This window comes from Gossypium hirsutum, chromosome D04 (genome assembly GCF_007990345.1).
Source record: "Gossypium hirsutum isolate 1008001.06 chromosome D04, Gossypium_hirsutum_v2.1, whole genome shotgun sequence".
In the NCBI taxonomy this organism is placed as follows: domain Eukaryota; kingdom Viridiplantae; phylum Streptophyta; class Magnoliopsida; order Malvales; family Malvaceae; genus Gossypium; species Gossypium hirsutum.
The window spans coordinates 12,507,984-12,526,397 of record NC_053440.1 but is presented as its reverse complement, the minus strand read 5'-3'; the positions used below and the strand labels follow the sequence as shown (position 1 = coordinate 12,526,397).

At 32.8% G+C, this 18,414-nt stretch overlaps 1 protein-coding gene and 1 long non-coding RNA gene across 2 annotated transcripts; both read right to left on the bottom strand.

Moving 5' to 3' along the window:
* Positions 1 to 332: 332 nt before the first annotated feature.
* LOC121216084 (uncharacterized) lies at positions 333 to 5,128 on the bottom strand. The gene is made up of 5 exons (XM_041091382.1): positions 5,075 to 5,128; positions 2,703 to 3,032; positions 2,184 to 2,624; positions 468 to 535; positions 333 to 336 (listed from the first exon to the last, which is right to left on the bottom strand). Exons 2-5 carry the CDS (start codon positions 2,850 to 2,852, stop codon positions 333 to 335), a joined length of 663 nt encoding a protein of 220 aa, XP_040947316.1. The 5' UTR covers positions 2,853 to 3,032; positions 5,075 to 5,128.
* Positions 5,129 to 6,577: 1,449 nt separating this feature from the next.
* On the bottom strand, positions 6,578 to 8,437 carry LOC107956827 (uncharacterized). The gene is made up of 2 exons (XR_001700273.2): positions 8,113 to 8,437; positions 6,578 to 7,081 (listed from the first exon to the last, which is right to left on the bottom strand). It is a non-coding gene; the product is annotated as an uncharacterized lncRNA (long non-coding RNA).
* Positions 8,438 to 18,414: the final 9,977 nt, after the last annotated feature.

Sequence of the window (18,414 nt, the reverse complement as noted above, 5' to 3'; positions counted from 1 at the left end):
CACGGCCGTGTCATAGACCATGTGAAACCTGCACTTAAAACAGTAATGAGACACAGCTATGTGGGGTGCCCATGTGTTAAAAGCACATTTCACATGGTTAAAAGCACTTTCAAAACACCAAAAACATGTCAAATATCCATCCTATGTCTAACCAATATGCCATCAAAAGGCATCTTAATTCACATACCAATTCAATTCATTCAAAACTACATTTCATACCTTAAACATACATTCACACTCATCCATACATCATTGAACTACCTCATTCACATATTAACAAGTAATAAGCTATATACTTACAATACATTTAAAAGTGACTACAAGACATGTCTTTACCTATACATTTACAAGTCAAAAAGAAAACATATACACAAGAAACATAACCACATCACATTGGCCAAATAGCATAATTAAAACTCCTATTACATGCCATTTATAACCATTACACAAAATACCCAAAAAAATACCAATATGATGGATGAATAGTGTGATGACACTCCGACAAGAATTCCAACCGAACAAGTTTCTTGATGATCTACAAAACAGACAAAGCAATTACATAAGCAACTAGTGCTTAGTAAGTTCGTATAAAGAAAACTTAAAGTTACCGAACATAAAATGATAAACCATTCAACAATGTTCATTAGATCATATGGATATTTTACTTTCCTATCTACCATACTTCACATAGTTAGTAGATATACTTAAAAATATAACAACCTATGAAACATGGCATATGTCATGAAATGAATTTCAATATACAATCAATTCATCACATATTCAATTAGTTCCCTCTTCAATCCAATTACATATACCATATTTTTCCATTTCATATGCTCATTAACATAAACCAATGCAGACATATAACTTTCCATTTTATACCTTAATTAGCCGTTGAACCAAATAGAATTACATCGGATACTCGGGAAATGCTCACACACAAACTATGCCTTTACATGTAACTATAATCATATCCATAATGCTCACACAAGCTGTGAAATAGGTCTTCTCACACAAGCTATGGATCGAGATGTTAGCTATACATTCTGCTCACACGAGCTATAGGTCAGGATGTTAGCTACACGATGTTGCTCATACGAGCTGTGGAGAAATTGCAAAAAATGTAGGACCTCAACCATCGGTAGGACATCTAGGACCAGCACCCAAAATCGTATAATCCCCAATGACATATCATTTGTATCCTAAGTATTCACGAGGTTCAAACGGGACTATTAAACCATCCAATACCCAAAACATCGTATTATTATCAATTTAAATTATATCTAGCATAACATTAATTAACATAGAATCCAAATAATAATTAATGTTTAATACTCATACGAACTTACCTCGATTACAACGATTGTTACAACAAAGTCAAGAACTAATCTGAGACTTTCGTTTTCCCTCGATTTAAGTCTAGTTATTGTATATCTTGATCTAAATAACAATTTCATTCAATTAAATAATTCAAATGGCTTAATATCATTAGTTCTAGCTTATAACCCATTTAATGTGAATTTACAAAATTACCCTAACATTTTAACTTTTGTACAATTTAGGGTTTGTTTGTTTGGCAGTAAAATGTTTTCCGTAAAATGATTTCTGGAAAATGTTTTACTTTTCTGTAAAATGATTTACTGGAAAATATTTTCTGCTGTTTGGTAAATCTGTGTAAAATATTTTCTGCTGTTTGGCAGATTTCCTGAAAATATTTTCCGGAAAAGTTGTTTTTACATATATTTTACATATATTAATATATATTTATTAATATATATTAAAAAATTGTTTTTACATATATTGCAATGATTTAATTATAATAATACTCAATTATTAAGCTACAATATTAATCGTTATAAATTGAAAAAAAACTAATATCAAATAAATTATTTGTAATTGTGTTAAAAAAACAAGTATTGAATAATTATAAATTGCTTCGAAACCACAATGAGTACTAGAAATAATAATATTATCCAAATACATAATTAATGGTACACCACATAGTAACAACATTGTCCAAGTGCATAATATTACACCACATATATCCAAATACATAATTAATAGTACACCACATAGTAAGAACATTGTCCAAGTGCATAATATTACACCACATAAATGTATCAATATCTTCAACCCTGAGAAAATTTTTGAAGCCAAATCTTTTTATGCTTCTTATTTTTAACTAAAAAAAGTTTGGTCTCTGATTCATGATTCCCTAGATAATCAAGCACAGAACACAAGAAGTCTTCATCAAATCCTTCTTCCTCCATCGACATCACTTGTTCGTAAAGTTGTGATATATTATCGGTAGTAAATTTTTCCAAAGCATTAGCAATTTTGCCAAGTTGTTCACCCACAAATTTAATTTGTTCATCAATGAGACTTTCGTGACCACTTTTTCTTTTACGTTTGGATGTGCCAGATGAAGATACATTTGTTCTTACCTCTTCAGCCTCTTCATTGTTGCAGTCTACAGGCATTGAATCTTCATTACCATCACCCAAATCTATGTCAGCAAATGTTCTGGCAAAACTCCCTGTTGCCATATCTTTGCCAACAACCACAGCCATTTCATCATAATGATCAATGCTTTTATTCAAAAATGGTTCATACTTCTTGTGTGCCTGTTGGATATTATACACAATTAGAATAACAAGTAAAAAACAATTGAAATATGCTTAAAATATATATACATATATTACCATCACTGCTGCATCATATGTCGCTCTATCACATGTGATCATTTTCATGTTATCATCCCATCCAAAACCACTTTCACCTTGAATTTTGCATATAATCTGCCACTGGTTTTTTACTGTCCTCAAATGATTTTCCACTGCTTCGCATCGCATTGGACTTGGAATCTTTCAGAAATGGCGTCAACAACTCGATTAATAGAAACTGCTCTGAAAGTATTAGAAGGTTTATTTCCTTTTCGAGCCTCCTCTGCTAGAATTTCAAGGAAAACATGTTCCATCGGTTTTGTCTACCTGAATTGCTTAGAGGTCCCTTCTTTGTTGCCCTTACCCATTCTACAAAATAAATTCAACCATTTCAATATCCAACAAGCTTAAAACATAATAATAAATTCAATATCCAACAAGCTTAAAACATAATCAATATCTAACAAATTTAAGACATATATCAAAATCCAACAAACTAAAATTTCAATATCATTATCCAACCAACATTTACAAAAACAACATTCAAAAAATTTTAATACTAAAACATACATAACATAGAAACAACAACCCTAAGCCCTAAACCTAAATATTTCTAGCTAGGGGTGAGCATTCGATCGAATCGAATCGAATCGAAAATTTTTGAGTTAATCGAGTTTTCGAATCTCATTTTATCATCCTAACTTTATTTGAAGTTTTCTCGAATCGAGTCGAGTGAGATGGAATTCAAATCGAATCGATTCGAATATATTTGTTCGAGTTAAATTTTAAAAAATAATTTTGGGTCCTTGTAACCACTGTCACCCATCGTAATAAAATTTGTCCACCTTAATGAAATTTTTTATTAACTTTCATCACCTTATAATTTATTTATTAATTTTTTATATATTGGTTAGCTTTTTGCTTGCTTAGTTGTTTCAATTATCTTCAGATTCTTGTCACTATGTATTTTGGAATTAAAAATATATTAAATGTAAAAATATGATTTTTTAATAAAAGTTATTTTAAAAATAATATGTGAAATTGATACCAATATAAAATTTTAACACGAATATTTTATGGCATAATTAATAATTCAATTTTAATATAAATATTCAATATGACTAAACAATTCAATAATAGAAATAATATAAATAATATAAAATGTGAAATTTAATTTAATAATATAAATAGTAGATATAAATAAAATTATTACTATTTATGTTTAGTGAATTTTTTTAGATAATTTTGATTTTTTATTTGAGGGTAAAGGGTCAGAAGTAAAAGTTTAGGGGGAAAATAAAAAGTTTTGGCAAATAAAAGTTTGAGGGAAAGTTAATAGGGGGTGTAAAATTTTGAAGGAAAAATATTAAAAAAAAATTGGAGGGGGGAGGGTTTGGGGTAGATGGGAGGTGGGATGGGAAGGGAATAAAAGTTTTAGGGGAAAAGTGGGAGGGAGTAAAAATTTTGGGAGAAAATAAAAGGTTTTGAGGGTTTTTGGGAGTAAAATTTTGAGAAAAAATAAATGGGAGAGTAAAATTTTGGTGGGAAATGGATTTTGGGTAGATTGGGGGTTTGGAGGGGAGGGGAGTAAAAGTTTTGGGGGGAAAGTGGGAAGGAGTAAAATTTTTGAGGGAAAAGTAAAAAGGTTTAGGAGTTTAGGGTAAAAATGTAAAATATTATAGTTTGATATTCGAATTATTCGAATTATTCAAATTATTCGAGTTATTCGAATTTGAAAACTCAATTCGATTCAAACTCAAAATTCGAAAAAGAAATTCGAGTTGCTTCGAATAACTCGATTAACTCGAATAACTCGATTCGTTTAACTCAAAATTTGAATTTTTTTTTCAATTTTTTCGAGTCGAATCGAGTTTTGCTCACCCCTATTTCTAGCCATATAATCAGTCCACATAGTTTGTGCAATTTCATCTCTCTTAGCAGACCATTCTCTTGCTTATTGTCTTTCTTCTCACTCCATGAGAGTTGGTATTATCAAATCAGACTCAGACGCCTCGTATAATCCTTGATTAAGTAAATCACTAGGATCAACTCCCATTATATGATTATGAATGATACAACAAGCCAACACTATATCTACTTGAGTTTGAAAATTCCAAAATGGTTCAGCATCTAATACATGAAACCATTTCTTCAAAATCCCAAAAACACGTTCAACAGTGATTCGTAATGATGAATGACGAAGATTAAATAGTTCTTTTGCATTTTCAGGCCATTCAGCACCAAACTCTTTTAAATGATATCGGACACCACGATATGGGGTAATACATCCATTTCGGATGCCATATCCAGCATCAGCAAGATAATATTTACCTACAATTTTACAATACATAATTAATACTAATAAATTATGAGCTTATTAAAACTATTTCCTATTTAATGATAAATATTACCTTCCGGAATTCTTAATCCTCCTGGACGTGAAAGTGAATCACTTAAAATACGAGAATTATGTGCACTACCTTCCCAACTAGCTAGAACATAGGAAAATTTCAAATCAAATGTAATGGTAGCCAATACATTTTGTGTCGTCCCCCCTTTACGGCTACGAAATCTTCCTTGCATGCTAAGTGGAACGGATGCACGATTATGAGTTCCATCTAATGCTCCAATACAATCTTTAAAATAAGGATAAAACCTTGGATTGTTTCTAATTTCACTAGGAGTTGACTCATCAGGTAATCTAATAACTAGTCTATACAATTTCAAAATAGCTCTCAAGACAACCCTAAAGTAACGGTGAACTGTCTCAGTTGATCTATAATATCTAGATCCAATCACTCGAAACCTTACATTATGACCAATTATATGTAAAAATATAACTACTTGCTCCCTAATATTGACAGCTTTAGATGATTGTAACAAATTATTCACACTAAGAATATCACATAAATTAAAAAAAGGCGATCGGTCTCATCCTTATCACATCAATACAATGCTGGTCACCACTATATAAAATACTATTAATATAATTTTCTCTTTCATTATCTCGATTCACACGAAGCTTAGAAGCAATTTCCTTCCTAGTTTTTAATTTTTTAATCCAAAGAGCCCCAAAAGCTAAGACTGAAGCCACGACCCCGACAATTGCATTCCTTTCTTTATTACGATCCATCTACACAAAATAAAAGTTACCAAAATTTTTATAAGATCACATATTAAAAGTTACCATGACTAAAGTGCATACATACATATCAAGCTAATTATAATTGCATTAATAATTTATTGAGAAATTAAACTACTTTCTTTGTATCAATACTTCAATAAATATTAATATATTTATAATTGGAAGAAAAAAGAATCACATTATAAGTTATAATTGGAAGAAAAAAGAATAATCGGATATTAATGTTCTAAAAAAACTAAAGGAATCACATTATAAGTTATAATTTTTAATATCAAAATTTATAGAGACCAATTTAAAATCTAGATTATAGAGACCAATTTGATATCTAGATTCTAGTTTGAGGATGTACTAATCAGATTTTTCGTAAAAGATTTTGATATATATTACTTGTAAATAAAGAAAAACGAATAATCCATATTTCATTATGTTGTTTCTTAATTAAATTATTATCCATAAAAAAGATAAAAGAAAACCGAATAATCCATAAAATGAAAGCTTAATAAAAAGATAAACACAGAATTATGTTCCAAAAGATTTAGAATTTTTTCTTTTTGAGTTTATTTGTTATTTAATTTTTTTACTTATTAATTTTTTTAAAGTTGCTCGTTAACCTTACTTAAAATTAAATTTTAATATTTAAATTTTAAATTTGGTTAATAAAAAAATTTTAAAGTTGGTAAAAAATAATTTTTTTCGTATTGTTCGTGCATTAGTCGGGGTGAAATGTTTTAGTCAATGTACACTATACGAATCAAAATTAAAATCGGTGTAAGAAAAAATCTTAGTTATTCTAATTTATTATTCAAACGGCATCCATCAAGAAATGCAACCAAAACCAATGTACAACCTACTACATTAAAACAGAAACTGTGCCATTTGCTTAACCCACAATATTTCCACAACCATATCATGAAGCAGTTTTACACTCAAAGTGTGTGCACAACTATTTAAAACCATCCACATGCTATGAATTTGTTCTTGTTAGCTCTACCCCATTCTCTTTTAGCATCATTGGGATAATATCAACAATGCAGCACCGCCATATATGAAACTGAAACCTTGATAAATGAAATGAAATATTGAATTGAAATTGCATTATGCTCAATTATGACTATTTTCTATATAAGAGCGTGTTAAAAGCTATGCCTCTAAATAAGGCTCTACGGCACAAATGCAAGTTTCATTTACCAGCTTTTCTTTCAGTTCTCACAACTAGTCAAAGATCCTCACCTTGGCCTGCTTTGGGAGGGAAGGCTTGATAGAGAAAAAATGGCTGCAAAAGGTAAGACAGATACTTAAAACATATACTTAAAAACATGAACCACAAATTCCTATATATGTAACTGTGAAACAAATATTCAACTGCTCTGGAGAACAAAGGTAAAACAGATACTTAAAAACATGAACCACAAACCCTGCTTACGTAATGCTAGACTTAAAGCATAATAAGAAGTTTCTACTTTAGTCTTTTTGGGTACTAAAATGGAGAAAAAAAATACTAAACATTCCAAAAAAAAGAAAAGGAAACTATGATAAGCTAAATCGCTAATGCATAAAATATAATCACTTAAACCAAAAACAGAAAGAAAACGAAGAAGCTAATTTCTTGTTCTTCAACATCAAATGTTGTAATTCTTTGAACATATTATTATCAGATGCATATACATATATACAAATCTGAGTACGACTAACATAACATGGATACGATGAAGCATTGCACGAAATAGAACGTGCAAAACAGAATAATAAAACAAAATCGAAGTAGAAATCATTTTCTCAACGAGTTAGTAAACGAGATAGTGACAAACAAACAGAAAAACATAGAATTCCGATCAAAAACTGAAAATTAAAAGAAAAATAAAAAACAACACATTTATCAAAAACAGTGAAACAGGCTTCGATCTGCTAAAAAATACACTTAAAATCAAACAAAAAAAAGCACGCACAGATCAGTGAGAGTAGAGGTGATATTTAGCATAAACAAGGGCCAAAATCTTTCTAACTATGGACAAGAAACCGATTCACAAAACTAACATCAATGGGGTAGACATGCTGAAAAACGTAACAGAACCTGGGCTAAAACTAGTAATGAGACGTGTCAAATTAACCAACGAACTAGCAAGAAAAATGTAATGCATAATGGAGATTAGTTCAAGACATTTTAAAGTAATCGTAAAGAGAACGTTCCCAATATATCATCAAATTTGTATAATTAAAACTGGATGAGATAAATTATGGATCTAAGAAAGATCGAAGGGCAGAATTGATATTTTAGGGTTTTAGATTGAGAGAAAAATGACTTACAAGTTAGGTGCAGATCGATAAGATAATGAATCTGTGAAGACGAGATTGTTCACAAAGAGAACACCAACAACAACACCGCCACGCCAAGAGAAATCCACCAAAGAAATTTAGAGATAGAGCGAGCGAAAGAGAACCCAAGCAAGTCTGTGAAGAAAGTCTGCCCAAGATAAGCCAAACACCACAGCCAAACTAGCAGAAAACCCAAGCAAGATCTCAGACAAAAACAAGCAGAAAATCCCCAAATCAAATTATAAAAAGAAGAAGAAATCAAGGGGGAAAAGGAGCCCGAAACCAAATCAAGGGAGAACGAAAGGGAGAAGGGAGAACGAACGTGAGAACAAAACCAGATCGGTGTAGAGAGGAGAAGGGAGAACGAGAGTATAGAGAAGGGAGAACGCTAGAAAAATCAGAAAATGTCTTATTGATTCCAAATCGGTAAGACATTTTACATAAATTGGGGCCTTTTTTACCCGTGTTTGTAAAACATTTTCCCTTAGGATTTCATTTTACACCAACCAAACACTGGAAAAGGTGGAAAATATTTTCCGGAAAATATTTTCCACCAAACAAACGGAGCCTTAGTCCGTAAATCCAAAACTTACAAATTTACCATTTTTAACTAAAAACCATGCAAATAGATTTTTAGTAGGTTTACAAACAGCCCATATTTTCCACAATTTCACATTATTATCAATAAATTTTACTATTTTCTCAAACAAGTCCCTAAACACAAAATCATCAAAAATCACTTAACAAAATAAGTTTAATCATCAACCAAGCTTTATATTCTATCAACCAAATTCAAAACATAATCAACACCATTCATGGAAAGTCTCTAAACTTTTAATAGTTTTACAAATCGACCCTCGAGCTAGCTAAATTAAGTTACTACGAACTCGAAAACATAAAAATCACTAAAAACAAAATTAAAATCACTTACATGCAAGCTCTAGAATTGGCCAAACCTTAAAGCTATAGCAATGGTGATTTTTTTCTTAAAATTAGGTGGAGAAGAAAACTAATGAAGATGATACTAATCTTTTTTTATTTTAAGATTTATTTATTTAATTATCACTTTACCCTTAGGTTATTAACTTATAAAATAACAAAATCATACCCATAATTGTCCACTAACATTACATATGGTATATTTATCATCTAAGTTCATTAATTTACCTATCCATAGCCATTTAACTCATTTAACTAATAGAAAATCACTTTTGCAACCTTTACAATTTAGTCATTTTTAATTAATTAACTAACTAAACATTAAAATTTCTTAACCAAATTTTAATATGACCCTAATAAATACTCGTAAATATTAAATAAATACTAAAATCCTAACTCTCTTGTTGGAATCATGGTTCCAAAACCACTATTTTCGTAAATATTTAAATTTTGGTAGATAAGGATTCCGTAAAAATTTCTTTCAAAGAATGGACTAGGCTGAACCGTTTCTCAAGAACAATAGTTAAATCACTCAATACTACCCTTAAATCTGAAACCTACATGTTAATGCTCACAATTTCAATAGTCATACCAGTAATTTAGAGAAAACCTCTTGTAAAATATTTAGTGCTCATTTTGATTAACTCTCTATCATTTTTCTTTGGCGGAGCAGCATGTATTTTCCAAGCTGCTCCTTTTTCCAGTTATGAAGCACGGATCCTTAAAAAAGGGTTTGACAACTGTGGAAAAATATTTTGGATTCTCAAGGCATCCTAACCTTACATGTTCGCCATATGGGCGAAACGTGTAAGATGCTCAACGATTAAAACATGATGTTTATGTAGCATCTATATCTTATTTCATAGAAACAATTTTGGACTTTGAGTAGTCAATTTCATACGCAACCATCGGCCTCTACTAAGGGTGGCCAAGAGAAGGCTAATTCTATTTTACCCTAATGATCCGAAAAAAATTAATTATTTACGTAAATGACTGATTCAGAAATAATCACCTAAATGACCTAGAATGAACAATAAATTGGGTAATGGAGAATAGATGGTCGACAGCCCTTTTCTTTTGACACAATCATTAGGCAATGATTTTGACACTAGATGGTTAACACCCTTGTATTTTTTTTCAAATCGTATCATACTGGCATATATTTATACCAATATTTTAAAAAAATTAGGGTGTTGGGACACTGATGGCTAACAACCCTTTTATATTATTTTAAAAAAAATTAGGGTGTTGGGATATTGATGGCTGGCACCCCATTTATCTGATTAAAATAAATAATTTTTTGAGGTGTTGGGACATTGATGGTCGACACCCTCTTTATCTAAAGCCAGATATATATAGGTGCTTTTTTTCCATTTGAGATTTTTGTTTGCTTTATCCGTTGAAAACTAAAATTAAGCATATCAATGTTTTGTTTGTTGAGGAGGAAGCATAAATTGTTGAAGATGAGTTCCCAAATTTTGTTAGTTTATGTTCATTTCGATAGATAAATAATAAATATAGCTGAAGAAGGTTTTGTCTTTCAAAGTTGGCAAAAAATTGGAATGAGATTCAACAAGCATGTTTTGCTGGCGAACTTGAAACAAAAGATCGGTACAAACATAGCTACCTGTTGCAAGAAGCAAATGTTAAGACTGTTTTACAAATTTTCAATTTCAACAGATCCACTAAAGTTCTCGAAAATAGAGCTTGAAAATGATGATGATCTAGGGACAATGATAGTAATTTATTGCCTCCTAGAGATGGATAATTCCAGCCTGGTTGAGTTGTTCGCGGATATATTGATTCAGAACTTATTCAAGTTGTAATTCCAGTAAGTCAACGTTCTGTAATTGATATTGATCTTAATGGCTGCTAGGAAGTCCAATTGGGTTTTGGAGGGTCACTTCAAACTCCTGAAAATCTAAACTACGGTGGATGTTCGTATAACATCCCAATCCCGTGTCCTCGTCTAGAGATTCATGTAGAGGTGTTGGGCACTATAAAAAATGGTGATGAAGGGTCCAATAATGAAGATGACTCCCATCAATGAAGATTTCAGTGACCTTGTTTTGGATGAGATCCTTAAAGACATAGATGATGAAGGCATGGTGGAGGGTGAAGATACGCAGCCTCATTCAACCGGGAACACGGGTTACGGTATAGTTATCCGTAATAATCAATGACCCTTTATGTCTGACGTAGATCCTGATGCGACACATGCACGTGAGTTCCCCGAATATGAATATATAGTGCTGACTCACCTACTAGAAGGAGAATCAAACGCTGAAGAATTGCTCGTAAGACAATAGTTCGATAACAAAAAAAACTATGTACATGCAATAAAGCAGTATAGCCTGAAGTTGTCTGTCGATTACAAAGTCACGAAGTATAGATAGTGTTTATACATTGGAGAATGTTGGAAAGCTGAAAGTGGTTGTAATTGGTGTGCTCGGGCTGCATTAATGTAGCAGACTCATATGTGGACAATCAAGAAAATAGAAGGTCCTCTCACATGCACAGTCGCTCCTGTGTCGAAAGACCATCGAAAATTGGATGCAAAAGCTATAAACAACTGCATCATACTGTTGGTGAAAGACATGGCCACCATCCCTATATCGGTTCTTATTGCAAGAGTGTTTATTCTGCAATTGATAGGTACAAGAGTCGTCCAACACAAATGGACATTATTTATGTGGTTAATAAATAACTTCGAACATCTACCGAGCCGTCACTTGTAGATGGACATTGTTTACGCTGCAAGAGCGTATATTCTACAACTGATAAGTGGGGTACTGATGTCGGACGTCAATCAGAATAAAGTCCACATCACGTAGCTCTCATTACTAGAAGATCTAGCCCAAGCCAGGAATTATAGTTAAGGCTATACAATATTAGTATGCTTATACCACGAGCTTTGTCGAGCGGTAAAGCCATCTACGAAGACCATAGGTGGTTCTTGCCTTCTACTGCAGTCGCATGCACTATACAGGATGCCATTTCTAGCATCAGTAAGCCACCAAATACGGGTATAGCCACTTGTAAATAGGTGATTGATTATTCGAATTTACCTTTTATTTCTTAATTGTATAGTATAGTAATTTTTGCATGCAAAAGGTAATCCAAAATATGAATGTTTTTTTCAAATAGACAACAATACCGAGAATCAAAAAATCGTACACTGTACCTGTATATCGCCAGATGATAGAGGCTCATTCTGGGGATAACGTAAAATACACTTCCGAATTGTTTTTTTTCAAATACAATATTTGCCAAAAAATTTAACTTAACTAATAACGTATGCTCTATACTGTACAGTTTCTATGGATGTCATATTCCAAGGAAGAAATTGTGGCCCTCATACCATCATGGGTTCACGAGCAGCAAGCTTTATTCGTGACAAACGTCTCATTGATTAATTTCCATATGGTCGAGTGACACGCAACGGATCGAGTCTTGAGAGAGTTTTGTTGCAAGCAACCTATCCCAGACCCTCTACAAGAATTCAAAGAAGTCCACAAAAATTTCAAAAAGAGTAAGGACAACATAAATTGGGCAAACCAACATGCTTTGTACATTATTCTGTGTAAAGGCCGACATGAGAGGCGGCCCCCCTTGTATGTCTCAAAGACTAGGTTCTTTCCTACGCGCGAGTACGTAGCTTGGTCCGCGACGAATTGGATGCCCTTTATATTCCAGGGTTGTTACATGGTGGTCTCGAAACACGTACAACCAGAATCTTCTTGATGGTGACGAACGAACACACGATCGTGCCGTAACTGAGTTCCACAGTTTGGGAACACAGAATCTGCCTAAAACCCCAACTCGAAGCCCCAATATACGATATCCAGATCCTCATCGTATACATCCCATCCCCATTAACAACCTCCTTTGCTCGAGGAGATATTTGGTGATGACCTTGAGCCTCAACATTCAGCACACTTCAGGGCATCCTTGTACCACTCGGAGCTCCAAAGGCAAGCGCATACACCTATCGTGGATGATATTTTTGGCTCAACCTCTCCAGTATCACAATACCCCGTCACACCTAATGATGGGGCATACGATTATACCAGTTTTTTAGTACACCGATACAAACACCGGAGGCCTGCTGATAACATGTTAAATTTGCATGATTTTTTTTAATTTAATTAATTCTTGAATTGATCCTTGCTAAGTTAGTGATTCTATGGTTTATTCCTGTCAGGATTGCAATTGGGATGCTATGAGTAAAAAATAAGCAGAATAGGACTAATTTGCAGCACAGTCAATAAAGTGAGGCCGAATCAAAAACTTGGAAATAATCAGTGATTTATCAGATTTCTTTTGACCTTGAAAAAGCTAAAATTACAAGAAAATCTGATTTTATTTTTATTTAATTCTAATTGTGTAGTGGGTAGTTAGGCCAAATTTAGTAAATCATTTGTATATAAATAGGGCATTTGTAGTAGCTTGAAGAGACACTGGAAATTGATTGTATTTAATGCAATTATCCATTTTATTACTTTTGTTCAAAAACGCCTGTAGCTTATTCTTTTCATTCTGCCATTTTCGTTTCAATAGCTTTCCATTTCTTTATTGGTTTAATTGTTTTCAAAGTCCCATTTCTTTTCCATTAATCTTCATTTTCATTTAATCATTTGCCATAAACCAACAAAAGCATGATTAATTTTATGTTTCACTAAAATTCTAACTTAGCTTTAGTTCGGGATTATTTCTGGTTAGGAATTGTGAGAAATGTATCTGCACTAAAAAAATCATTCAAATCGGTATTCATCATCTCTCCGGAATATCGAGTTTGACAAATTCATCCTTTAAAGTTAACTCAATTTCAATTCAAAAAGTGCACATTGGGTTGGAGTGGTTTTAGTGTATAGTTGGGAAGACGAGTCGTTCGTTCTGTATTCGAATTTTAGCGAACAAGTTAGGGAGATTGTGATCGAATTTAAACGTCTCACAGGGTTGAGGCCATTAATCCGAGTTAGGTTCTTCAGAATGCAAGGCTGCCGAAGTCTTGAATTGCGAACGCGTGTATCGCGGTTAGATAATTAGTAAGGGTTATTTTGCAGGGCGTACTGGGATTTCCAACTCCCTTAATTTATTTAATTTATTTTTCAACAGGCGTTCTCATAGTTGATCTCGGTACACCCTACAAAACAACCCTTACCGATTGTAAAACCACGATATATGCGTTTGCAATTCAATACCTAGGTAGCCTTGCGTTCTAAAGAACCTAACTTGGATTAATGGCTTAAACCATGCAGGACGTTTAAATCTGATCATAATATTCCTAAATTATTCGCGAAAATCTGAATACAGTACTTTCGACTCAGCTTCTAACTGTACCCTAAAACCACTCCAACCCAACGTGTACTTTTTGAATTGAAATCGAGTTAACTTTACGGGATGATTTTGTTAATCCCGATATTTCGGAAAGATGATGAATACCGATTTGGAGGATTTTTTTCGTGTGGATACATTTCTCACGATTCCTGACTGAAAATAATATCGGCCTAAAGCTAAGTTAGAATTTTAGTGAAGCATGAAATTAATCATGCTTTTGTTGGTTTCTGACAAAATGATTAAATGGAAATGGAGATTGATGGAAAAGTAAAGGGACTTTGAAAACAATTAAACTAATAAAGAAATGGAAAGCTATTGAAATGAAAATGGCAGAATGAAAAGAATAAGCTATAGGCGTTTTTGACCAAAAGTAATAAAATAGATAATTGCACTAAATCCAATCAATGTGTCTTTAAGCTACCACAAATACCCTATTTATATACAAATGATTTACTAAATTCGGTCTAACTACCCGCTACACAAAATTAGAATTAAATAAAAATAAAATCAGATTTTCTTTTAATTTTAGCTTTTAAAAGGTCAAAAGAAATCTGATAAATCCTTGACTATTTCCAAGTTTCTGATTCGGCCCCACTTTATTGATTGTGCTGCAAATTAGTCATTTTCTGCTCGTTTTTTACTCATAGCATCCCAATTGCATTCCTGACAAGATTAAAACATAAAATCACTAATTTAGCAGGGATCAATTCAAGAATTAACTGATTTAAACACAAAAAATCATGCAAATTTAACATGTTATCAAATCCCCCTACTTAGACTATGCTTGCCCTCAAGCATACCGTAAATTCCTACAACAGACACTATCCACTAATTTATCAAAAATCAAGCCTCTTTTCCACCAAAATTATCAATCCAAACAGTTTAGGCGAAAAAATGAATAAATGTTCAATTACTCAAGTTAATAAACAATTATCCATAAAATTTAAAAATGTAATTTAAATCATTTCACTAAATTAAATTAAATTAAAACCAAAATTTGCAACATATTAATTCTCAATGTAGTAAATTTGGAATATAGTCAAACCTTTTTACGTGAACTAAGATGAAAACCAAGCACCCTACTCCGGTTACTCAATTTGACACGTCTCCAAACGAACTATTTCCCCTACTCACGGCAACTCCATTAGCGGAGTGTTTCCAAGCTTCTGGTTCGTCACTCGAACCTTTTTACGCAAAATGAGATGACAACCAAAGCACCTCATTCCGGTTACTCAGTTCGGTCGCATTCCCGAAATCCTCACTCATAACCTAAGTTATCAGCGGAGTGGAATTTATTTAAGTATTTATTATTTTAATAATATATTTATATTAATAAAAATGTTATACTTACCTAAAAATTTATAATGCATCAATTTTCAAGAAAAAATTTAATTACAACATTTAAATTTTATAGTATACATGTCAATTAAACTTAGATAATGAACATTTAATTCAAGGTTCACCCAATCATTTAAGTTGACTAAGTATAGGAACTAAAGGCTCAATGTCAAACAAACTAACGAATAATCCATGTATAAAAGTTTAGCACAAGCTAGAGGAAAAACAATCATGCATCTTACTAGTCCCGCTCCCCCTACTTAACATATGCTTGTCCTCAAGCATATTGTAAAGAATTTAAGTACAGTAGAGAGAAAGGTAAAGTGTACTCCCTGTGTAATTTTTAGTGAGGCAGAGGACGGTGGAAGTGACCATTTTGCATAATTGTGAGGATGCTGGTCACGTCGGCCTTTATTGTTTCGATTTGAGCCTTAATGCCATTTAGTCTTTCCTCTATAGCAAAAGGCGGTTGCTCCTCTTGTTCCCTAGTTGTGAAATTTGGACGTTGGCAAAAGACTTTACTATTGTGAGCAGTTTATATACATGGAGGAACAAAATAATGCATAATAGGGGTGCTAGCAAGCAAACCCATAGAATCCAAACAATACTCATCTAGACTATCCATAGTATATGCACACATTAAGGATGAGAAATCGAGTTCAGAGGTAAAAAGTTGAGAGGTTAAGTTTGTAATATAAAGGTCAAGTATTAGTGGTCGATTAAAGCTTAAAACAACATGAAATTTTCGTACAAACCAATATCCTAAATTAACTTTAAATTCAGAATGCATACACCACAAAAAAAATTCAGTTTTAGTTAAAACAAATGACGAATCATTTCAACCTAAAAAACTAAAGGCTAAAAATCAATGGATATATCTCAAAACGGGTTCATGCACCAACAAGTCCTTAGAGGTCTTTGGATTATAAAGTTGATTTCTAGAATGAGTTGAAGCACAATAAACATCTTGAGCATCAAAGTTACTTGGAATATCTAGCAAGGTAGTATGGTAGGAATCCGTTTGAATGTTGTCAGGGTTAATGAAAACCATGGAAATGTTAAAATCAGAAATTGACATCCTAAAGTCTTTACCAAGTAATCGAAAACACACAATGTCTTGTGTTTCAATAGTTCGTAACAGATTAATATTGAAGCTAAATGTTGTGTAGAATTCATAAATCAATTCATAATATGCACTACATGAAATATTTACAAATAAACTCCAACCAATAGCATCAAAATAGCTCATCACAACATCACGAATATTTAACATATCAAGGGTGTAAAGATCAATTTGCTTACAGACTGGGAGTGGACGTTGTTGAATGTTGTCATATCTTGCGCGATGCTCTAGGGTTGAAAAGTTTAGAGACCCTCTTAATTGTCTTTCGGTGGGAACAGTATAGGCACGACCTCGCCTATTACGTTGATCGTCTCATGATGGTCGAACATTTTTGCCGGGCGAGTCAGGTGGTCGACTCAAATTTCCAGTAGCGTTAGTACTGCTATGTGGAGGCGTTGCTGGCTCATGTATTGGTGGTTGAGGGGCTCAAGTGGTGGACAACTATGTTCAACACTGAGAAACACGCTCGTTTCTAGTCGAAAGACCTTCGCCATGGTCATTAGAATTTTTGACCTCATCTAAGTAACCTACATAATACATTAGTAAAGGTAAAATAGGTTGTTGGTTAGGAATCGACTTTTCAGAAGTAGCAGGATTGCTGTCCGAACGTTTTGTCTCGATCGAAGTTAGCTTTGTCGGTGACAATTCCTAGTAGGTGCAGCCGTTAGTCTCGTAGGGGGTGGAGAAGGTTCTAAGTTGTCATCATCTAAATCGACGACTGAAGGCGCTGAAAATCAGTTTCGTTCGTGATTGAACAAAGCAGGAATCCCGTTGACTATTTGGTTTCTAGTTTAAACCATGATCACGCTTGTTTATTTTTATTTACGGTAGCAGTTCACGGTGGTTTCGACGCCAATCACCGTCCCGAGTATTTACCAATCCCCACATGCAGGTGCACCCCCTCACCAACGGAGATAGCCCAACCGTTACACTTTAGGGTCGGAGACGTCTTTAGGGTCTAGACAATTCTATTTTTTATAATTATTAAATTTGTACATTTTCTTCCAATACGAAAAAAATTAACATAATAGTTTGTTTGCATAGATAACTACAAAATATTAAGTATAAAAAAATTATAATTTGACCAACAATTAATATGAACTGAAATTGATTTACACATACAAAAGAATACAAATATTGTATACAATTTATATATGGAAAAAAATCCAACAACAAATAATATGGACCAACATTGATTTGTAGATAAAAAAATAAAAAAAAACATTTTGAATAGTAGTTTCTCCATAGTTCGTCATCTTCTACTTGAATTAGGTCTACGTTCTATTTAGTAATTTTGACCATTTTACCCTCCATCTTTTGAAAATCGTAATTGGTTTACACAGTTAGTCATCTTTGATGAAGGAAGTCGACAACTTTTGTAAATAGTAATCGGTCGTAAATAGGACCTCCGCCTTTCGATGGCATAACTTTTACGGTTCACGTGACAATATATAATTCAACTATATTAAAACATGATAGTATATAATTCAACCCCGAAATTTAGTATCCCTATTTGATGGTACACTCCAATTACAATACCACAACCCAAATAG